This window comes from Anneissia japonica, unplaced genomic scaffold (assembly GCF_011630105.1).
Source record: "Anneissia japonica isolate Jap-2015-1 unplaced genomic scaffold, ASM1163010v1 scaffold1302_len1884557_cov193, whole genome shotgun sequence".
Lineage (NCBI taxonomy): Eukaryota > Metazoa > Echinodermata > Crinoidea > Comatulida > Comatulidae > Anneissia > Anneissia japonica.
Genome location: NW_022736804.1, coordinates 567,806 through 585,761, shown reverse-complemented (window position 1 = coordinate 585,761; position 17,956 = coordinate 567,806). Strand labels below are relative to the sequence as shown.

Below are 17,956 nucleotides of genomic sequence, written 5' to 3'. Positions count from 1 at the left end.
TCTGCTGCCATGTAGGTAAAAATTAGAGCGAAGTTCAAAAAATTCATGATTAATTTATTGATTGAAAATGGAAAATATTTGCTAGAAAAAATAACATTCCCAAAACATTCATGAATAATAAACATCATATTAAAATTGTATTATAAACTTTCCATAATGTTGTTTGGCCTAAATATAATAATATATTGACATTGTCAGGCGCTAAAATTTGCATTTATAGTTCATGGAATCGTTTGCCAGATTGAAACCAAACTCGAAATCATAAACAAATCTGTGGTTGCCATGGTAATTTCAGAAAATAGATCAATTTATTTTATAATACATTAGAGAGATATCACACTGTAAAATAACCCTGAAGATCACCTATAATGATAGTGAAGTTTTTTATTGTGCACATTTCCAGAAACTGGGTGCTTAAGGCAGTGTCTTAAATATATCCTAATGTTAATGTTTGTTTTCTTTCTTTTTTCCTTCTTTTAATTTTCTATTTCTTTTCTTTTCATTTCTTTCCCTCTATCTTTTTAAATTTATTTTCATCTTTTCATTTTCTTTATCTCTCATTATATTAATCATATAAACACTGAAGAGCTCATATCATCATTCAACCAATAAAATAAGGAACTATTAATGATGCACACATTTTGATTTGAGCCTTTTTTAAGGTCTCCGAAATATTATAGAAAATGTATTATTTAAATCCATTGTTAACTGCAATTTTTTCATTCCAATTTTTAATTGAAAGCTACTACATTTCTTAAAATATATTTTTAAAAAAAGCAATTCAAATACAGCACCGTATTGAATTAGAGTTTACTCAAGACAATATTGCCATCTGATAGTGTACGATCATAGAAAATAAGCCCCGAAAGGGATTTACAAGGAATTAAAACGATTAATCTTAAAAACAGGTTATCTATCAACTTCAAGAAATGGGAAAACATTATTTATTATCCTTACATGAATACAACAATAGGGCCTTACTCTAGATTAAAATAACAATTAGTGTTTCATTCATATAGGAATTTACCTGTTGAAATCTTTTTATACTACACATCTTCTATCTGAATGAATGATGAATGAATGGGAGTAAATTAATACAGGCAGTGGCTATTGTTACAACACTTGTAAACATACTATATGGACTGGATAGGACATTCACACACAACCAAAATTTGGAATGAGTTGTGTAACTACTGTATAGCCACTCCTAATTATAAAGTGATACAAATTTATAGATTTATGATTTTTTTTAGAAGTTTATAATGACTTTAAATTGAATACTTTTAACATTAACTCTAAACAATTAGATGTAATTTAGAAATAAATTATAGAAATACTAAACGTTAAAAAGTTCCAACATAAGGGATTTAAATTTCTGCTTTGTAGTGATGGTACAGCAGTTACTATATCCTGCATTGAAAGTGGATCACAAACTAAGACTTAAATATTTAAACATCATTTCCTATTTGTGGTAAATGTAGTGCTAGAATTAAATATTTCAACATATCTAATGCAATAACCATCAAATGCATAGTTTACCATCAGACTAAATGAAATAATAATAATAATAATAACAGTTGGATTTTTATAGCGTATCATGCAAAAAAGCCTCTATGCACTTGGTGATTGAGCTCTTTGAGTTTGACATTTTGAAAAAAAGTTTATGTTATTTTATGGAACCTAAAAACCTGCTCCTTAAACTAAAGCATGGTTGGCCGTTGGCTCCGAGGAGTTCATTTGCCCAAAATACAATACAAAAAATACAAAAAAATACAAAAAAAAATACAAAATACAATGAATTCAAGCTTAAATAAAGTTTGTCAGAATTATGGAAATAGATCAGTCTACTAAAAGTTCTCAAGAAAGATGAGAAATTATTCAAGTCAGTAAATCCTAAAAATTGACACTATATTATAATTCTAAGAAACCACAAATATGAACATTAGATAAAATAAATATTTCAATTTCAAGTGAAACATTTATTTTCTTCTTTCAAATAACAGAAATTAAACAAAAATATTAATTTCACTAAACATTTTAAAAATGTAAGGCAAAATAATAATACAAAATTAAAATGGTAATGTACAAGTTAAGTACCGTAAAAATAATCAATCTAAGTAAAATAGTAGTGTTCATTTTAGAGATGGAAAAAGAAGGCAACTTTCTAAGGACAGGCCTGTGGCAGAAGAGCCACAAATAAAAAAAAGGTTTGGGAAAACAACAAACACAAATTCAAAACAAGAACAAAAATAACACAACAAATCATATTTTAAAATAACAATAAATTATATTTTAAAATGAGACAAAATACACTGCTTACCTCTAAAAGTAAAGCAACTACATCGGTGTGGCCATATTGTGCGGCAAAATGGAGGGAGGTGTCATGGTCATGATTCTGTAAAAGAAATGGTGTCAATTTTAAAATAAAATACAAAACAAATGGTGGTATTTATCTGCATGGAAATTATAGTAAAGAAAAAGATAACATAAATACATGTCATTAGACTACAGTAGCCAGAGGCTCGACAAAAAATGTCCTGTGGGTTTAAATGACATTTCAAGTAAAAAGATGTCCTAACGTCCGTTTACATCCATGTACCTTTAAGGCTACTTGTTCCCGTGGAAAACGAAATGCATTACGCCTTTTCAGCTTTCCTGAATAAATCGCATTTCCTGGTACATCGGAATAGAAAGTGCTTCTTGATTTAAAACGGTGATTATTAGGTAATTCATGATGGCTAGTTTTCCGCCTGGTGCACATTTGGACTGGCATGTTACATGCCACAGGTTGCAGCGAAAGATCATTCAACGGAATGTCACTAGTTGCAGCAAAGAATCGTGGAGGAATGGAGGAACTGATTGACCTCCGACTATCTTTAAAGGAGGGAAACAAATTAATTGTTCGCAGACATGATGTATATCAATAAGTATTCTAATGACATCAACCGCTTCTGGAAATTAATAATTAACAAATTTGAAGTATAGATATCAACAATGTACGTAATATATTTGCCTTTAGCATCACCCAACTATCTAACTTGTTTTTGTTTGTGAGTGATTCTGCACGTCTGAAGTAAGGCTAAATGGATGAATCTTGTCAAATTTTCTTAAATCTCTTTTTGATTTTCAATTGTAAGTACGTAGCATAGGTAACCTCCTTTTTTTTATTTTCAATTGTCAGTAGCATAGCTACTCCCAAGTCTCATGCTTAATGACATAAATTAAACAAACAGATTTAAATGTTGATCATTTTTATTACCTAAACAGACCCATGATATTAATTAGCCAAATTACTATAGCTTGATCTAAGTTGCTAGGCCAATATGATTCTAAAACTATGCATACTTAATAATCAACATGTTACCAGATATATCAGGAACAAAAGACTAGACCCTAAGCTATAGTTTTAAGATTTTATTTCACGACTAGCAATACACATCTTATGTTGTTTTCAAAATTGTTTTTTATCTTTGCACTTATACATGGCAGCCACGATTTTCAATCTCGCTACGCTACACTAAGCCACACTGAAGCTGAAGCACATGCTGGAGTTCAACTACTCGTCGCTGGAACTCTCAGGAACATACTTACGCAAAAACAATCAGATGCGACCTCAATTAATGTTGACAATGTTGCAATCAGTTTTACATTATGCAACTTCCACCTTTTGAGTTTTGCTTTTGATTTACAATGATTGGTATTTTTGGAGAGTCATGTGTTTATTTTAGTGAGCAACTTTCAGATATAATTATAATCATCTTGTGATGAACTATATTTTTCAAAATGACAAGTGAAAAAATAATTATTATAAAAATATTTATGTAATTTCAAAAAAAAAAAATCTTAATACATAATTTGTGATATGATTTTTAACTTTATATTTCTTGCTATATACATTACTACCATCAAGTTCCAAAGTAATTTAAAATCATATTATTTGGTTATTAATCAATCTGAATTCATAATAGGAAATATTTACATTCAAGTTATTGATTATGTATAATGATACATTGGGCAAATGCCATTATGAGTATAAGTATTATCAGTTCCACTCCAAAAAACACTGAGATTTTATTATAGGTCACAATTTATCAGCTATGCTTAGATGGACCACCTTTGTTAATGATGTACACTTTGTTTTATATAACACATTTTATAAGAACACTGAGGCTGACATTGCATAAAAATTTAGAACAAAATAAGAACAAATTGTTCAAGTTAAAAATATGTCAAATGAGCTTTTTTTATTTAAAAAAAAAAAAAAAAAAAAAAAAAGAAAAACAAAAAACAAAAAATTATATCTGTACCTTATGAGCAGTAGGTGGGACTATGTAAAACCCTCTAAAATACAGTACAGTCGTTCGGGGCCAATTCTAACGGGGCATTTTTTCTGGGGCCATTTTTTCCAGGGCTGTTTTTTTCAGGGGCGATTTTTCCGGGGCCTACATTTCAGTACAGTATATACTGCTGTATAATAATAATTTTCTATGTTTGAAAGGTGTGTAAAATAAGAAAAAAATAAGAACAGTGAGCCTGGGCAAAATTTTACTGGGTCTTATAAAAAATTTTAAAAAAGTGTATTGTCTTCTGAAATGACAAAAATCAAAAAATAATTTTGAAATTAACTTGCTAATTTTGTAGTAATATATAAATTATTAACTGGAGCATAGACATTTTTAATTTTTAAAATATGTACCCTGATTTTTATGCTGGATATGATAAAAACACTTTCAACGACTGAAAGTATTCTTATAATTTTCTCTGTAAAACTATCGGTAAACATTTAAAAAATATGCTAATTTCTATGTTCACGTTAATAATTTATATGTTAACTTCAAAATAAGCAAGTTACTTTCAAGTATGGTTTTTAAATTTTTTTTCCCACTTTTTTATGGGACAATACATCTTTAAATATGGTGTAATGAAAATAAAATGTTTCTTTTCCTTTAAATAACAAGCATCTCGCATACATTTATTTTGATACGGCACTACAAAAATAACACATACTGTAAGACAATGAAGATCCATTAAACTAAACAAACCACAGACCTCCATGCCCAGCTAATCACCCATAAATTCAAAGACAAGTGTACGCATTAAACTCATGGATAATGTAAACGTGATAAAAGCGAACACATTAAAACAACAGCAGTTAATTAGGACAGGTGATTTTTAACAAAGGACAGTAAATGAGGTGGAATGAAGCATTCTGAACACATTTTTCCTATATGTTTATAAATAGCACAATATTAGAAAAATGGAAACTGTAGTTTTAAAGTAAAATAAAATGAATTCTTAGATTCATGTCTAGGATTTGAAATTATTTTTTGGTGAGGGTATTTCCAATTTTCTATCCTATACAGTACACTAGGAGTGATATGGCACTACAAAAAGCATACATACAGTAAGAGAATGACGATCCATTAAACTAATTTTGTTTAAATGAATTTTTTTTTCATGATCTTTCTATTGTATTCTGCGATTTATGTTTTCACCTCCTTTGACAACAATCATTCAGATTGTAATTATTTTTACTTTCCATGAAAATATAATTTTTTGGAATATAGCAAAATATTTCATGAGGATCCAAAATTTTTGAGGGCAGGGAGCAGAAATTGGCAATTAATTTTATTTGGCTTAAACAAAGTATGCTTGCAAATTTCTTTGTGACAGTTTTTATTAATGCTTTTTTGACTGTACAATAATTAATCATTGTTCACCTTCCACATACAGCCATTCAGTATTTAAAATGTACATTTTAATATTTCTCATCTCAATGGATTTTAAAATATATCCTCAATGATACTTCACATTTTTTTGTGGAAATAGGCCTAAAATATTGCCACTATCATTTCAAATTTTCCTGCATCATGTCTGCATAAAAAAAATAATTACAAGTAATAGTACTCTTTTGTGTGTTTTAAAGTCAGACATAATGAATATTCCGTAGGTTTTTGTGCTCTTAAAGATGTATTGTCAATGTCATTAGTATGTCACATTTTCCTACATGTATTAAAAACAGTATTATCATTAATAATATTCCATACTACTCCATGTTCTTAAAATTTAAATATTCAACTATTCTTTGTTTTTTTAATGTATTATTATTAATATTCTACACTTCACTGCATGTTTTAAAAATGCATCATTACAGGATTAAAAATACTTCTGTGTTTCTAAAACGTATCATTAATATTCCACATATCTATGCATGTTTTTTTAAAAACTTCTCTGCATAAATATTCCACCTTTCTCTGTGTTTCCAGAAAGTATCATCTTAATATTCCACGTTTTTATATGATGTTTGAACATGCAAGTCAATGAGTATTCTGTTCATACCGCATGAAATGGGTCACCACTAATTGAAGTTCATCAGGAACAAAGACTCCTCCAAGTCTACTCTAGGAGCAGCGTTAATAATGTATCAAAGTTTCTTAAGAATTTCGCACAAATTCCTCAATGTATCTGGAAGTTAAATGCTTCTGTTTTATTGTTATTAACAAAATTGTGAATCATATCTTGTTTTGAAGGCATGTAGTATAATATAAAGGTAAATTTATAAACTTTTTATGTAAAGAATTTCATTAAAAATATTATATTGTTTTAATTATTTTTTCCCATTTTTATAGATTGCTCTTTTTTAAAATGTCAAATGAGATTTTTATTTTTTTAAAAACTAGAAAAACTAAAAAATTATATATGTACTTTATGTGCAGTAGGTGTGACTATGTAATACCATCTATAATACAGTACAGTTGGTGCAGGCCTACCTACCGTTATTTGTGGCCATTTTTTGCAGGGGCCATTTTTTCAGGGGTCATTTTCCGAGGCCAATTTACCTACATTCCAGTACAGTGTATACTGCTGTACAATAATAATTTTCTATGTTTGAAAAGCGTGTAACATAAGAACAAAATAAGAACATTTTGAGTCTGAAATAGGCCAAAAATAAGAACACTGAGCCTGGATAAAATTTTACTGGTTCTTATAAAAAAAAAAGTGTAATATCTTCTATTTTTTAATAAACATTGTTAAATAATATGTAATAACCACCTTGCTTTATGATTTCTATGCAAAATGCACTAAAGAAGCCTGTACATTATATCCTCATTATAATAGTTTTTCTTTTATTTATGCAAACATTATTTACAAATTTACACTCATGAAACTAGAATGTTTTTTAACTAGCAATTTAAAGATTATAAATTAAACACTTAAAATATTTGATCATGTAAACATAATACATTTTTACTTTCCTTTTATTCTGTATTTTTCAATTTAATTCACTTTGTAGCAAAAAAAACCTTATTGTTGTCATACCAGTTATTCCCATAAGGAAAACAGAAATGCTTGGAACAGTGTCATTTAACAAAAGTGAATGGCATGCATGATTGATTGATAAATTGGTTGGTTGACTAAATGAAATAAGATAAGATATGAATGAAAATATTTTCATATAGTTCGGCATCACATAACTATAATTACTAACTGTACATATCATACTCGGGGCTATCAGGGGTAGAAGATGAATTTAAGATGTAGACACAAATATTTTGAAGCCCCAAGGTTGTGAGCTGAAGAGGTCTTGATCTTCAAGTCATGTATCCTGTCATGTGGATACTTATGGCAGAACCCTTCGGTTTGTAATAAATTAAATAGTTCATCTTGCAACACAATTTCACAGTGTTTCATTTATCTCAGACCTATACCAACCAATTATACCAGTAGGACCCCTCCTTCAGGACACCCCTGGGACACTTTTTCGGTCACAAATCTTGCAACACAATTTCATAGTGATAATTTATGATATAATTTAATAGATTTCTGTTAGGCATTCAGTATTGTTTAAATGTATGTCCATGTTTCATTTATCTCAGACTTATACTGTACCAGCCATTTATACCAGTAGGACCACTCCTTTGGGACATCTCTATTAAGGGGACACTTTTTCATCCACAAAACAAGGGAAACACTACAGCCAATTCTTAATAGGGGTTCAAATGTATTTAAATTTGAAATTTGAGTGAAATATAGAAACCATGATAGTAATTTAATGACTGAAAATAAATAAATGATGAAGTATTCATTTGATATTTTCTGATTATAATTTGTCATTTCACTTTCATAAGACAAGTGGAATTGATTGTTTTGTATAAGGACATCGATACTGAGTTTGTAGACACACTGGGAGGCAAGGGCAATGACCCTGGACATGTAAGCATTTTATAACATTAAAGGATCTGGCCTACTACAATAGTATTTGTTAATATCACCTTTCACCTAAAATGCCCTTTCAATATAATAAATATGGGCTGCTACTACAGTGGTTTTTAAGAATATAATTATACAGTATAGGAAATATACAGTGTAGGAAGTGAATTATCATATCATATACCTGTACTATTAAAGTACAGGTATATGTACGATGGTGTATATTTCAATACTTGGAGTAGGTATTATACTTTCTTATGTAATTTAATAGTACATAGTGCTACTGTTATTTACTTTATATTGTTCTATACTGTACTATTAAAAAAAGTTCAAATACTGTAATAATTAAACTTTGATTTATCTGAGCAAATTGCAACTCACTCAACTTAAAACAAACCAAGTAAAACAGCGTTTATGATTACTGAAGGAAGTTGAGGATAGAATCATAGATAAATATTCATAATTTGGAAACTAGTTTGATATTAAGGTATAGACTTCCATAATTTGGTTAATAATAATACACTTTAGAAACTAAAGTAGCTTTGATATGATTAGGTAGAGCAGGGAGTCTATAATTTGGTTATGATATTACACATAGGTTGGCGCCAGAGAATATATGTTCTAGCTGGTAGATAAACAACTAAAGGTTGAAAAACGAAGGCTTTCCTTGAAAAACTAAAAAATAATTACCTGAGATTAAAATGTGAAAATAAAAATGTCATAGAAAAGAATAAAATTGATGAGAAAATGATTATCATGAATAAAAAAATGAATGGACAAATGAATAAGTAAATGAAGAATGAATATATGAATGAATAAATGACTTAATGAATAAATGAATGAATGATGTCAGATATTTAGTAGTTAAGCAGTAGTGTCAGTATACACGAATTTAACTCAATTGCAATGGATAACAATGTTGACAGATTAATCCAACGTAACATGATCAAATGTATTTGCATACTGCAAGTCACTATGCACTGAAAAAATTGATACGAATTAAAATAAATGTTTCAGACACATTCCCATTTAGTTTGTATAATCATCTAACAATTCTTAACATTCAGTTGTATTCTGCTTTGATTCCTATTAAACAATACAATATTAGTATATTATTTATAATTATCATAATCATTATCTAATTATTATTATTATTATTACTGTTAACAACTACATTATTATGTAATTTTATAATTAAGTATATATATTCAATGTTAAAAAAACATTGAACACAATGAAGGTTGTTGACACCATAAATTTGAAAATATGCACAGAAAAACAATGCAAATGAAAACTTTCAAATGATGATGATTTGGGTCATTTTGCTAATCAATGGAAACGACCTCGTATGTTAGTTCTATATGACCACGTAAATTGGTTTCCATTTCCAATCCATTAAAAATAATCTCACTAAAGGATGCCCTCAAGTTTATGACTGATTCTTTGCACCATATACCGAATCGTTGTGTACAATGTCATAGCCTAATCAAAATAAGTCTGAACACAAAAGCCAAATGGGTTCCTAAGGAAACAATCAATAATATATTACTTTGAATTGAAGTCGTGTAAATTCAGTTACATCGAGATTAACAAAGAAATTTCTCACAAGATTTGATTATGCAAGAAAAAAGAAGAGGGAAATGATCTTGGTCTGTAATATACCTTCAATGCATTGTCTGATATGACATGTGGAATAAAATCATGACTGGTGCTAATTTAATTGCGGAATATTATCAAGGCTAGAAAAAGTGAGTGACCATGCCACCAGAAACATTACATATTTACCTGGAGGCATTTCAATAAATTTAATAAATCAAGTAATTTTTTATGCTGGAGGCATATACCCTGTAAATATAATTTTCATGGTCAGATGCAAACGTTTTTCGCCAGGCCTGAACATTAACACGAAATGGAGGAGGTTACCCACAGTGCAAGACTGTTTACGCATGTAATAACTAGTGGTAATAATTTAAAGGGCCATGGGCAAATATTGCAGATGGATATCCAACGTACTACAAGATTCCATTATTGATTATCGATATCATACATAGTTTAGAAGTAGTGGCTTTAGAGGTTAAAGATGCTTGCTTTCTAATCACACACTCATTTGTTCAAATCCTCTAGACCTAAGAGACACTTAAATAATAATAAAAGCATTTATAATGCGCCATATATCCAAAACAATATTACTCATAGGCGCAGTACATTTTACAATAGTTAAAATGATCTAAAAGATTTCAAACTACAATATTAAATTGATCCAATTATAAAACATTTTGAAAATTCTAAAAATACCCTTTATAATAAAAAAAACCCCCAAAATTTTACAAGTTTCGGATAATCAGACATTTAACAAGCTCTTAATTAAACTCTAAATAAAAAAGATAGGTTTTAAGATGACGTTTAAAACTAATGTACGAATCACAGTATCTTAGTGTACACAGTAAATTTTTCCATAACACTGGTGCAACCTTGCAGAACACTCTGCCCCCGGCTAAATAGCTCCAAAGCCTTATATGTAATTTAGTACATAAAGCATCATATTTATTTTTCTTATCAACCTCATCAGTAACGTCTTGCAACATAACACTCTCCTCTATTTCGAGCCATTTGCTTCTGTCATGGGCAGGATGGTTTTGTGTTTTTCAATTGCGTGTTCAATTTCTTTTTCAACTTTAGTGATCCATGTTAATTTTGGTCTTCCTTTTGGTCACCTTTCTTTCTGTGTATTTCTTTTATCGCAATTTTTGCGGGTGCTCCATCGAGTAGTTTTATCGTCCTTTAATTGTATAACGCCAGTTATTTTGTTTAGTGATTTGATACAACTCGGTATTACTGACTTCGACATTTGATATTTAACATTTTTCTTATTTTCCTTTGAAATGCATCAAAAAAATTTTTGAAATGACTTTGTAAGTGTCCAGAATATTTCCTACATATGCATTAAACAATCTTAACTTGATATTATTAGATAATTTTCCGCTTTGGAGTATGTTTTTCATTTTGTTATATGTAGCAGAAGGTAGTACTTACGCCAGATACAAATTCACTGGTATTTAATTTATTAAAACTTTGCCTTCTCTTGATTTAGGATCTATCTGTCAAACAGATTGCTTTATTAATATTTAACTTTTTCATATCATGATGTTGTTCTTTCTGTTTAGTTCATATCCTGTGATTCTCTGTATGTCCTTTAAAGTTAAAACCAATTCTGGTTATTTTCTGTTTTTATTAGTATATTAATAAAAGTAATTTCTAAACAAAACACTGGTTCTGAATGTTTAGGTGTACTTTTGGGGTTCAACCTGCTAATTGATTTTTTAGCAGTTTCAGCGGTTTGTTGTGGAAAACAATCTATCATGTATCACAGATATTTGTAACATTAAACTTTAGGATGAAATAAGGAAGATTATTAGAGCTCTTTGAATTGAAAATAATTTGAAACATGAAAATTTTCTTTATTAATTTAGATTTATACATTTAATATAATTCCTATATTTATATATTGACTGGTAAGTAAGTTAAAAAATCTGTAAATCAGCTAAAAACTGAATCATTTCAATGAGTGTCTCATACATCTTACTCATGAATGAATAAAAGATTTAAAAAAAACTATGACAGACAATGTCTTGAATGCAATGCACAAAACATGAAATGCATTAACCTACTTAAAGCAATACATGGTTCATTGAACTGTGTAATTGTTCAACGACGTTGATTGATTTCTGAGTAGCACAGAGTTTGACTGAAGCTTTTACTTGGCCATTAACCATAAAACCAGAATGTCCAGCTGCTTTGCAAGGTGACTATTCTTCTCTCTTTAAATTGTTCATAATAACTTTTAGATTCATCCTTTACTCAAATTGTTGATGAAACAAATTTATGAAATGAAATACAGAATTAAAAGTTTTATCTATTGACGGATTGATAAAGAATCAATAATGACATGACACAATGCTATGGGATTTGGTAATAATAACAATAATAACAGTATAGTTTTATATAGCGCATATCCATAACCTAAAGATGCTCAGGGCGCTTGATATGTGGACTAGGAACTTGATTAATGACTTTCTTCACCCCTACGGGTCCCTTTGTGTCTGTGCTACCGGGTAACCCAGTACCAGCAACTCTCATCGTCTACTACAGGGGCTGTCTGTTCCAGTACACAGGGGTAACCCCCTACTCGTCTCGAAGGATGTACTGGGTTCTTTATAATGCACACAAGCCATTGTACAGTATACACTGGTCCTACAGTTTATAGTCTTTATCCAAGAAGACTTCTGCTACCACCATAACCATAAGCGAGCGTGCCGTTTGAACCAGCGCCGATATTATGGTTGTAGCTTGCGGCACCCCTACATTTGACTTGTCTAATTGGTACAGTGAGAGCTTTATAACAGAGCAAGCTGCAGATAATGGGTAAGGATGCTTTATTAGAACAAAAACAGAAGGGGTATAAGTTAGTGTACCTACAGTAAGCACCCTTAGATTTGCATCATTAAGAATGGCTACTGTATATTGTTAACATCTTAATACAGGCTTATGAGAAAAAATATAATTATTACACACTTGAAAAACATTGAAATAAGATTCTCTGAAATTAAAAACTGGATTATATTTTGAAATATTAATAATAATGGTACACTTTTGTTTTAAGTATATTAATCTTTACTTTTAATCTTGAGTTCAAATTTGGTTTAAATTTGTTTGCTTTCTCAATTGTGTACATTTAATTTTCTGTGTTTATGCTTTGTTTTCATATGTCACACTCTCTAATGCTTCTCCTGAAAATTTTGGATCAGCTTACATAAGTGAAGTTAAGGTCAAGTGCTGTTAAGATCAAGTAAATTTAAGTGTAGTTAATACTCTATTTAATTAGTTAATTTCCTCTATAGAGAGAGCCATTGAATATTAGATGGAAGGGTCACCCTCTATAAATATAGTGTACAAAAAAAATAAAAAATAAAAAATAAAAACAATTTTTATGGCCAAAAAATACGAAAGAAAAAGATCAATTAGAAAAATTAAAAGCAAAAAAACCATGGCATTCGTTGTAACAAAAAAACGATGGTATCTAATAATTAAAAACAAGTGAATACTCCCTACAAAAATGATAGTAAATATGAAATAAGCTATTTTATGTGACATACATCAATTATATAGTACTCACTGGGGCTGAATAATTAGATTAATTAATTACCGGTACCACTCCCACTCTGCAGCCAACATCCTCTACAGAGGAAGAACTTTTTTTTAATTAGCCATTAGGGGTTTCGCGCTAACGATTGTCAATATCAATGGATAATTATGAATATTTGATGAACAAATAGTAATATTTTTGATTTATTATTATATTTATGATTTAATTATGAGTTATATTTGGTTCACTTTGTGGAGCTGTAGGGAGCTGTAACTCGGTGGTTTAAGATGCACTGTGGTGGAATCTGGAATCAATCATTCTTAAAAATTTTTTTAAATTGAATTGCTCAATTAAAAAGGATCAAATAACTTTATTAATTCCCAATGAGCCACATACCTTAACGATTCACTTTTCATTGACTGATACAGTATGTTTCACTATAAAAATCCTTAAATTGATTAACAGTCAATTTAAGCATCTACTGAATTCAAAAGAAAACAGGTTACAGTAGTATACAGTAATTTATAATTTTGATTTGAAGTCTGCATGATGAAAACATCATAGGCATGATATTTGGCCCTACCTGATGTGTTTACGTACCAAATACTCAGTACGTTCCTAAACACTTACAAAAATATTCTGGCGATAGGCTAACTATCTGGAGTTCGTGGGTTTGATTCCCACCAGAATCACTTGCAAATTTTTTCCGCAAGTATTTGGGAATGTACTGAGTATTCGGTACATAAACATGTCAGGTAGGGCAAAACATTACTCTTACAGTATATAATTTATAAGTTGTTTAATTGATGAGGAAAATATTTTCTTGTTGGAAACTTCAATTGAAAGCTAACTTACCTAAATATAGAAAGTATGCAATTCAAATGTTGAATTAAATTTTCAAATTTCTTAGCTCGACAGAACATGCTTTACTCTCGATACAATAGCAAGATACTGTAGTAGGTCTAAATTTTGTATATGATTTATTCAAAACTCTTATGTGTAATATATCACATCCATCAAGGTAATATGTTGCAGTTTTTTAAAAGCCTTATCTCACCCATCAAGTTCAATTTCATGGCTTACTTTTAAACTGTCATTGAGAACTTCATAAGGTTTAAACATATACTGTAGAATCAATATTCAACTTTAAGTACTACTAACATTTAATCTCTAAACACAATCTTGTCCATTGTACATGTCCAGCTCAAGATAGCATTATATCAGTTCTACTATAAAAAAAAATTGCAAAGTATGGCTACTTCAAAAGTTAACCTCGCAGAAGGCAACACAACATAGTGTTGTTTTTTTTGGCCTACTGTAATGTTAATGCTGATATCAAATTTGTGACCATTCAAAGACTAGATTTAGGGAAGTATTTAAGCTTTATGTTGTTCCTTCCTGAGAATATTGGTGTCAAGTTGAAAAAGTGACACACAGTTGTGATCATCATTTTTACGCTACAAACGCGGAAGATAAGCTTAACTATGTTAATACGCACCGTCCTTACTACACATATTGTAATCCGTTCCTGTGCGCTTGTTAAAATTGCGGAAGTATGAATAAAGTAATCACGTTGTGAGTACATCATCATCCTTAACTATAGTTAGCTAAAATTAATCATCATGGAAACTGACAAAATCATCATGATTTCGAAAGGCGCATAATCTTGAATAAAACTTTAATTTTTTAGATAGAGGAAGTTAGCTTAGTCCTATCAGAGGACATCATATTCCGGGTTTCACTTTAGTAATGAAATATCAAACAATCAAACATTAATTACGGCAAACCTTTTGACGATTATGCGCCATCTTAAGTAATAAAAAACAAACTGAAAAATTATAAAATATAGGATCTTTTATGGAAAAAAAATACATTTTGGATGATTCTATTAGTTTTCAGGGGTGTACTCTTTTATGATGGAAGTGATATACTCTACAAACATATAATATCTATTGTTTATTTTTTAAATATATTCGGCAAAACCTTTTGATGATTATGCATCATCTAAGAAATAAAAAACAGGAACTGAAAAATTATAAAATATAGGATATAGGATCTTTTATTAAACAAAAATACATTCTAGATGATCCTATTAGTTTTTAGGTGTGTTCTCTTTTATGATAGAAATGATATGCTCTACAAACATACATAATATCTATTGTTTAATTTGTTTATATATATTCAGCAAAACCCGTTGATGATTATGCACCACCTAAGAAATAAAAAACAAGAACTGAAAAATGCACCATCTAAGGAGTAAAAAACAAGAATTGATAAATTATAAAATATAGGATCTTTTTGAAAGAAAAAAAAAATACATTTTGGATAATTCTATTAGTTTTTAAGGGTGTCCTCTTTTATGAAGAAAATGATATACTGAACAAACAAACATAATACCTGTTTAATTTTTATGTGTTCTTATATAATTATGCATTGTTATAAGAGAAGTAGTAATAAAATAAAGTTTATTCACTCATGCACCTAAACAAAATGCAGTGTTGGAGAAAATTATATATACCATCTATTTAAAGATTCGCTAGAGAAACGTTTCTTTAGCAAATGGACTTATCAACCAGGAAATGTATCGCATGTGATTTATGCAAACATTTGTCCTCAATTCTTCTCAAGTTCATCTGTAGAAAAATGTACAACACAAACAGCTTGGCTGACATTTCAGTCCTTTGAAAACAATAATAAAACTTTTACTGCAAAAGTCTTGTTTTTTTCTTTTTTTTTAATATGTCTTCAAGTCATGAGACAAGGAAGTTCACCCACAACCCCTTATCTGACATCCACTGCATTTGTTTTAAAACTTTCATAATTCTTCCAAATGATATTACCACACCAGAATTAAGGAATTATGTACCAAAACGACCTTTAATTAAAAATGAAGCACAGTTACAGTATTTCAGTTGAACATGGTTAAAAAAAAACTTCCAAATAACCCATTATCTGCACTTGCTCCTTCCATTATAGGCCTACAGTTAACTACAATCTACTATTCATTACAGCATGGTTCAGACTTCAAAGTCCTTTCCAGAAAATCTAAATTTTATTGACAGAAATGTGATGTGCCTAAATAATATGACATCATCACATAATGACCATATATAGGCACACTATGACCATATATAGGCATATCATGACTATATATGGGCATACAACAGTTCTGTCAAAGAAGATTTGATAGTCTGGACAGAGCTTAATGCTGTTCAGTGGAGTTGAACAGCTCAGTGGTTAAGATGCTTGCCTTCTGATCCCAGGGTCCTGAGTTCAATTCCTGTCACAGCAGGAATTTTTCTCATAACTAAGACTCCCTAAGTCTTATAAAGAGACTTAGTTTATAAAGCATCATTGTCATCCTGTAAATGGAAAGTGTATTTGCTGTTGGATGTAAAGGAAATAAACATGTGACGTGCCTAAATATGGTCATATCATCACAACATGACCATAATAGACATATCATGGCTAATATGGGTATATGAAGGATTTTTTGGTCCAATAAAGATTTATTTATTTATTCTGGAATGGCATAAAATGACCCACTACCCACCTTCACTGCCTGCTCCTTTCCTGCTTTGTTCCTTCCCTAGAAATGTTACTTGATAATATCAACGTGCCCCCCTTTCTATTTTAGGCCCTCAATATCTTGTGCACTAGATTGCTTCCTGCTTAACCTTTCTATTCTCCCATTCCTTAGCCTTTTTCTTAAAACATTTTAATATCAAAAAGCATTACATGCAGTGAATATCGTTTCTGCCCTTGAGAAAAGCACTACACCTACAATATAGTTGTCTCGCCACCAAAGACTATAAGTGGGTAGCTGGTAGGTTCAAACAGTAATACGCTGATTATAGTTAGAGACCAAAGCTGCTAAAGACCATAGAAATCCTCGTCGAAAAAATGGTCTTTAAGTGGAGGGAAACCTACAGTACAGTCAGGAAATATTGCACTTTTACCTGCGCGCAGGCTTCGTAGATACATCGTAGCCTGATATAAACAATCTAACCTGCGCGCAGGCTTCGTAGCCTAATATAAACAATCTAAGCAAGGCTACGCGAAGCGAGCCTACGAAGCAAAAGCATGTTGTTTATTTGTATGTGCAGAAAGACTGCTGCAGCTTACTGGAATAAACAATGTATTGTTTGATAATTTGTGAATGGCAAACACGAGTTTAGACCGTTAATTTAAAGTATGGAACTGTTTTTCAATAAGAAAAACGTACACTTGACTTCATGACTCCACGACAGGAACTTGTTTGTACTGCTGTATTATTTTTTTTAATTAATTAGCCTAGGCCTAGCTTATTTTTTACAATTATTTTACCTCATTTAAAATGTCAAAAACGATGTCCTCAATGCAAAAAAAAAAAGGGGGAAAAGATTGTACATCAAATAATATTTTGTAGTCTTGATTTAGTAAGATAAATAACAAATATAAAGGAGAATTAACGTCCGTTGTTGTAAAATTACCGAATGTCACATGGAAAATCACACCGAAACCCAATGGAAAATAAAACTTAGCCAGCATTAGACGTCAGAGTGCGCGCCAATCAGAACACAGTAAAGTGTGTTAAAGGTTAACCTCGTGGCAAATGTTGAA

The 17,956-nt window shown here is 30.3% G+C and overlaps 1 protein-coding gene across 3 annotated transcripts in view; it reads right to left on the bottom strand.

Moving 5' to 3' along the window:
- Positions 1-17,956, bottom strand: part of LOC117116886 (ankyrin repeat and sterile alpha motif domain-containing protein 1B-like) — a 125,795-nt gene that overhangs the window by 85,132 nt on the left and 22,707 nt on the right. For all 3 annotated transcript variants that reach the window (XM_033261002.1, XM_033261004.1, XM_033261003.1), the window contains exon 4: positions 2,321-2,395. In XM_033261002.1, coding sequence (XP_033116893.1) covers positions 2,321-2,395 — 75 coding nt within the window. The remainder of the gene's footprint in view (positions 1-2,320; positions 2,396-17,956) is intronic.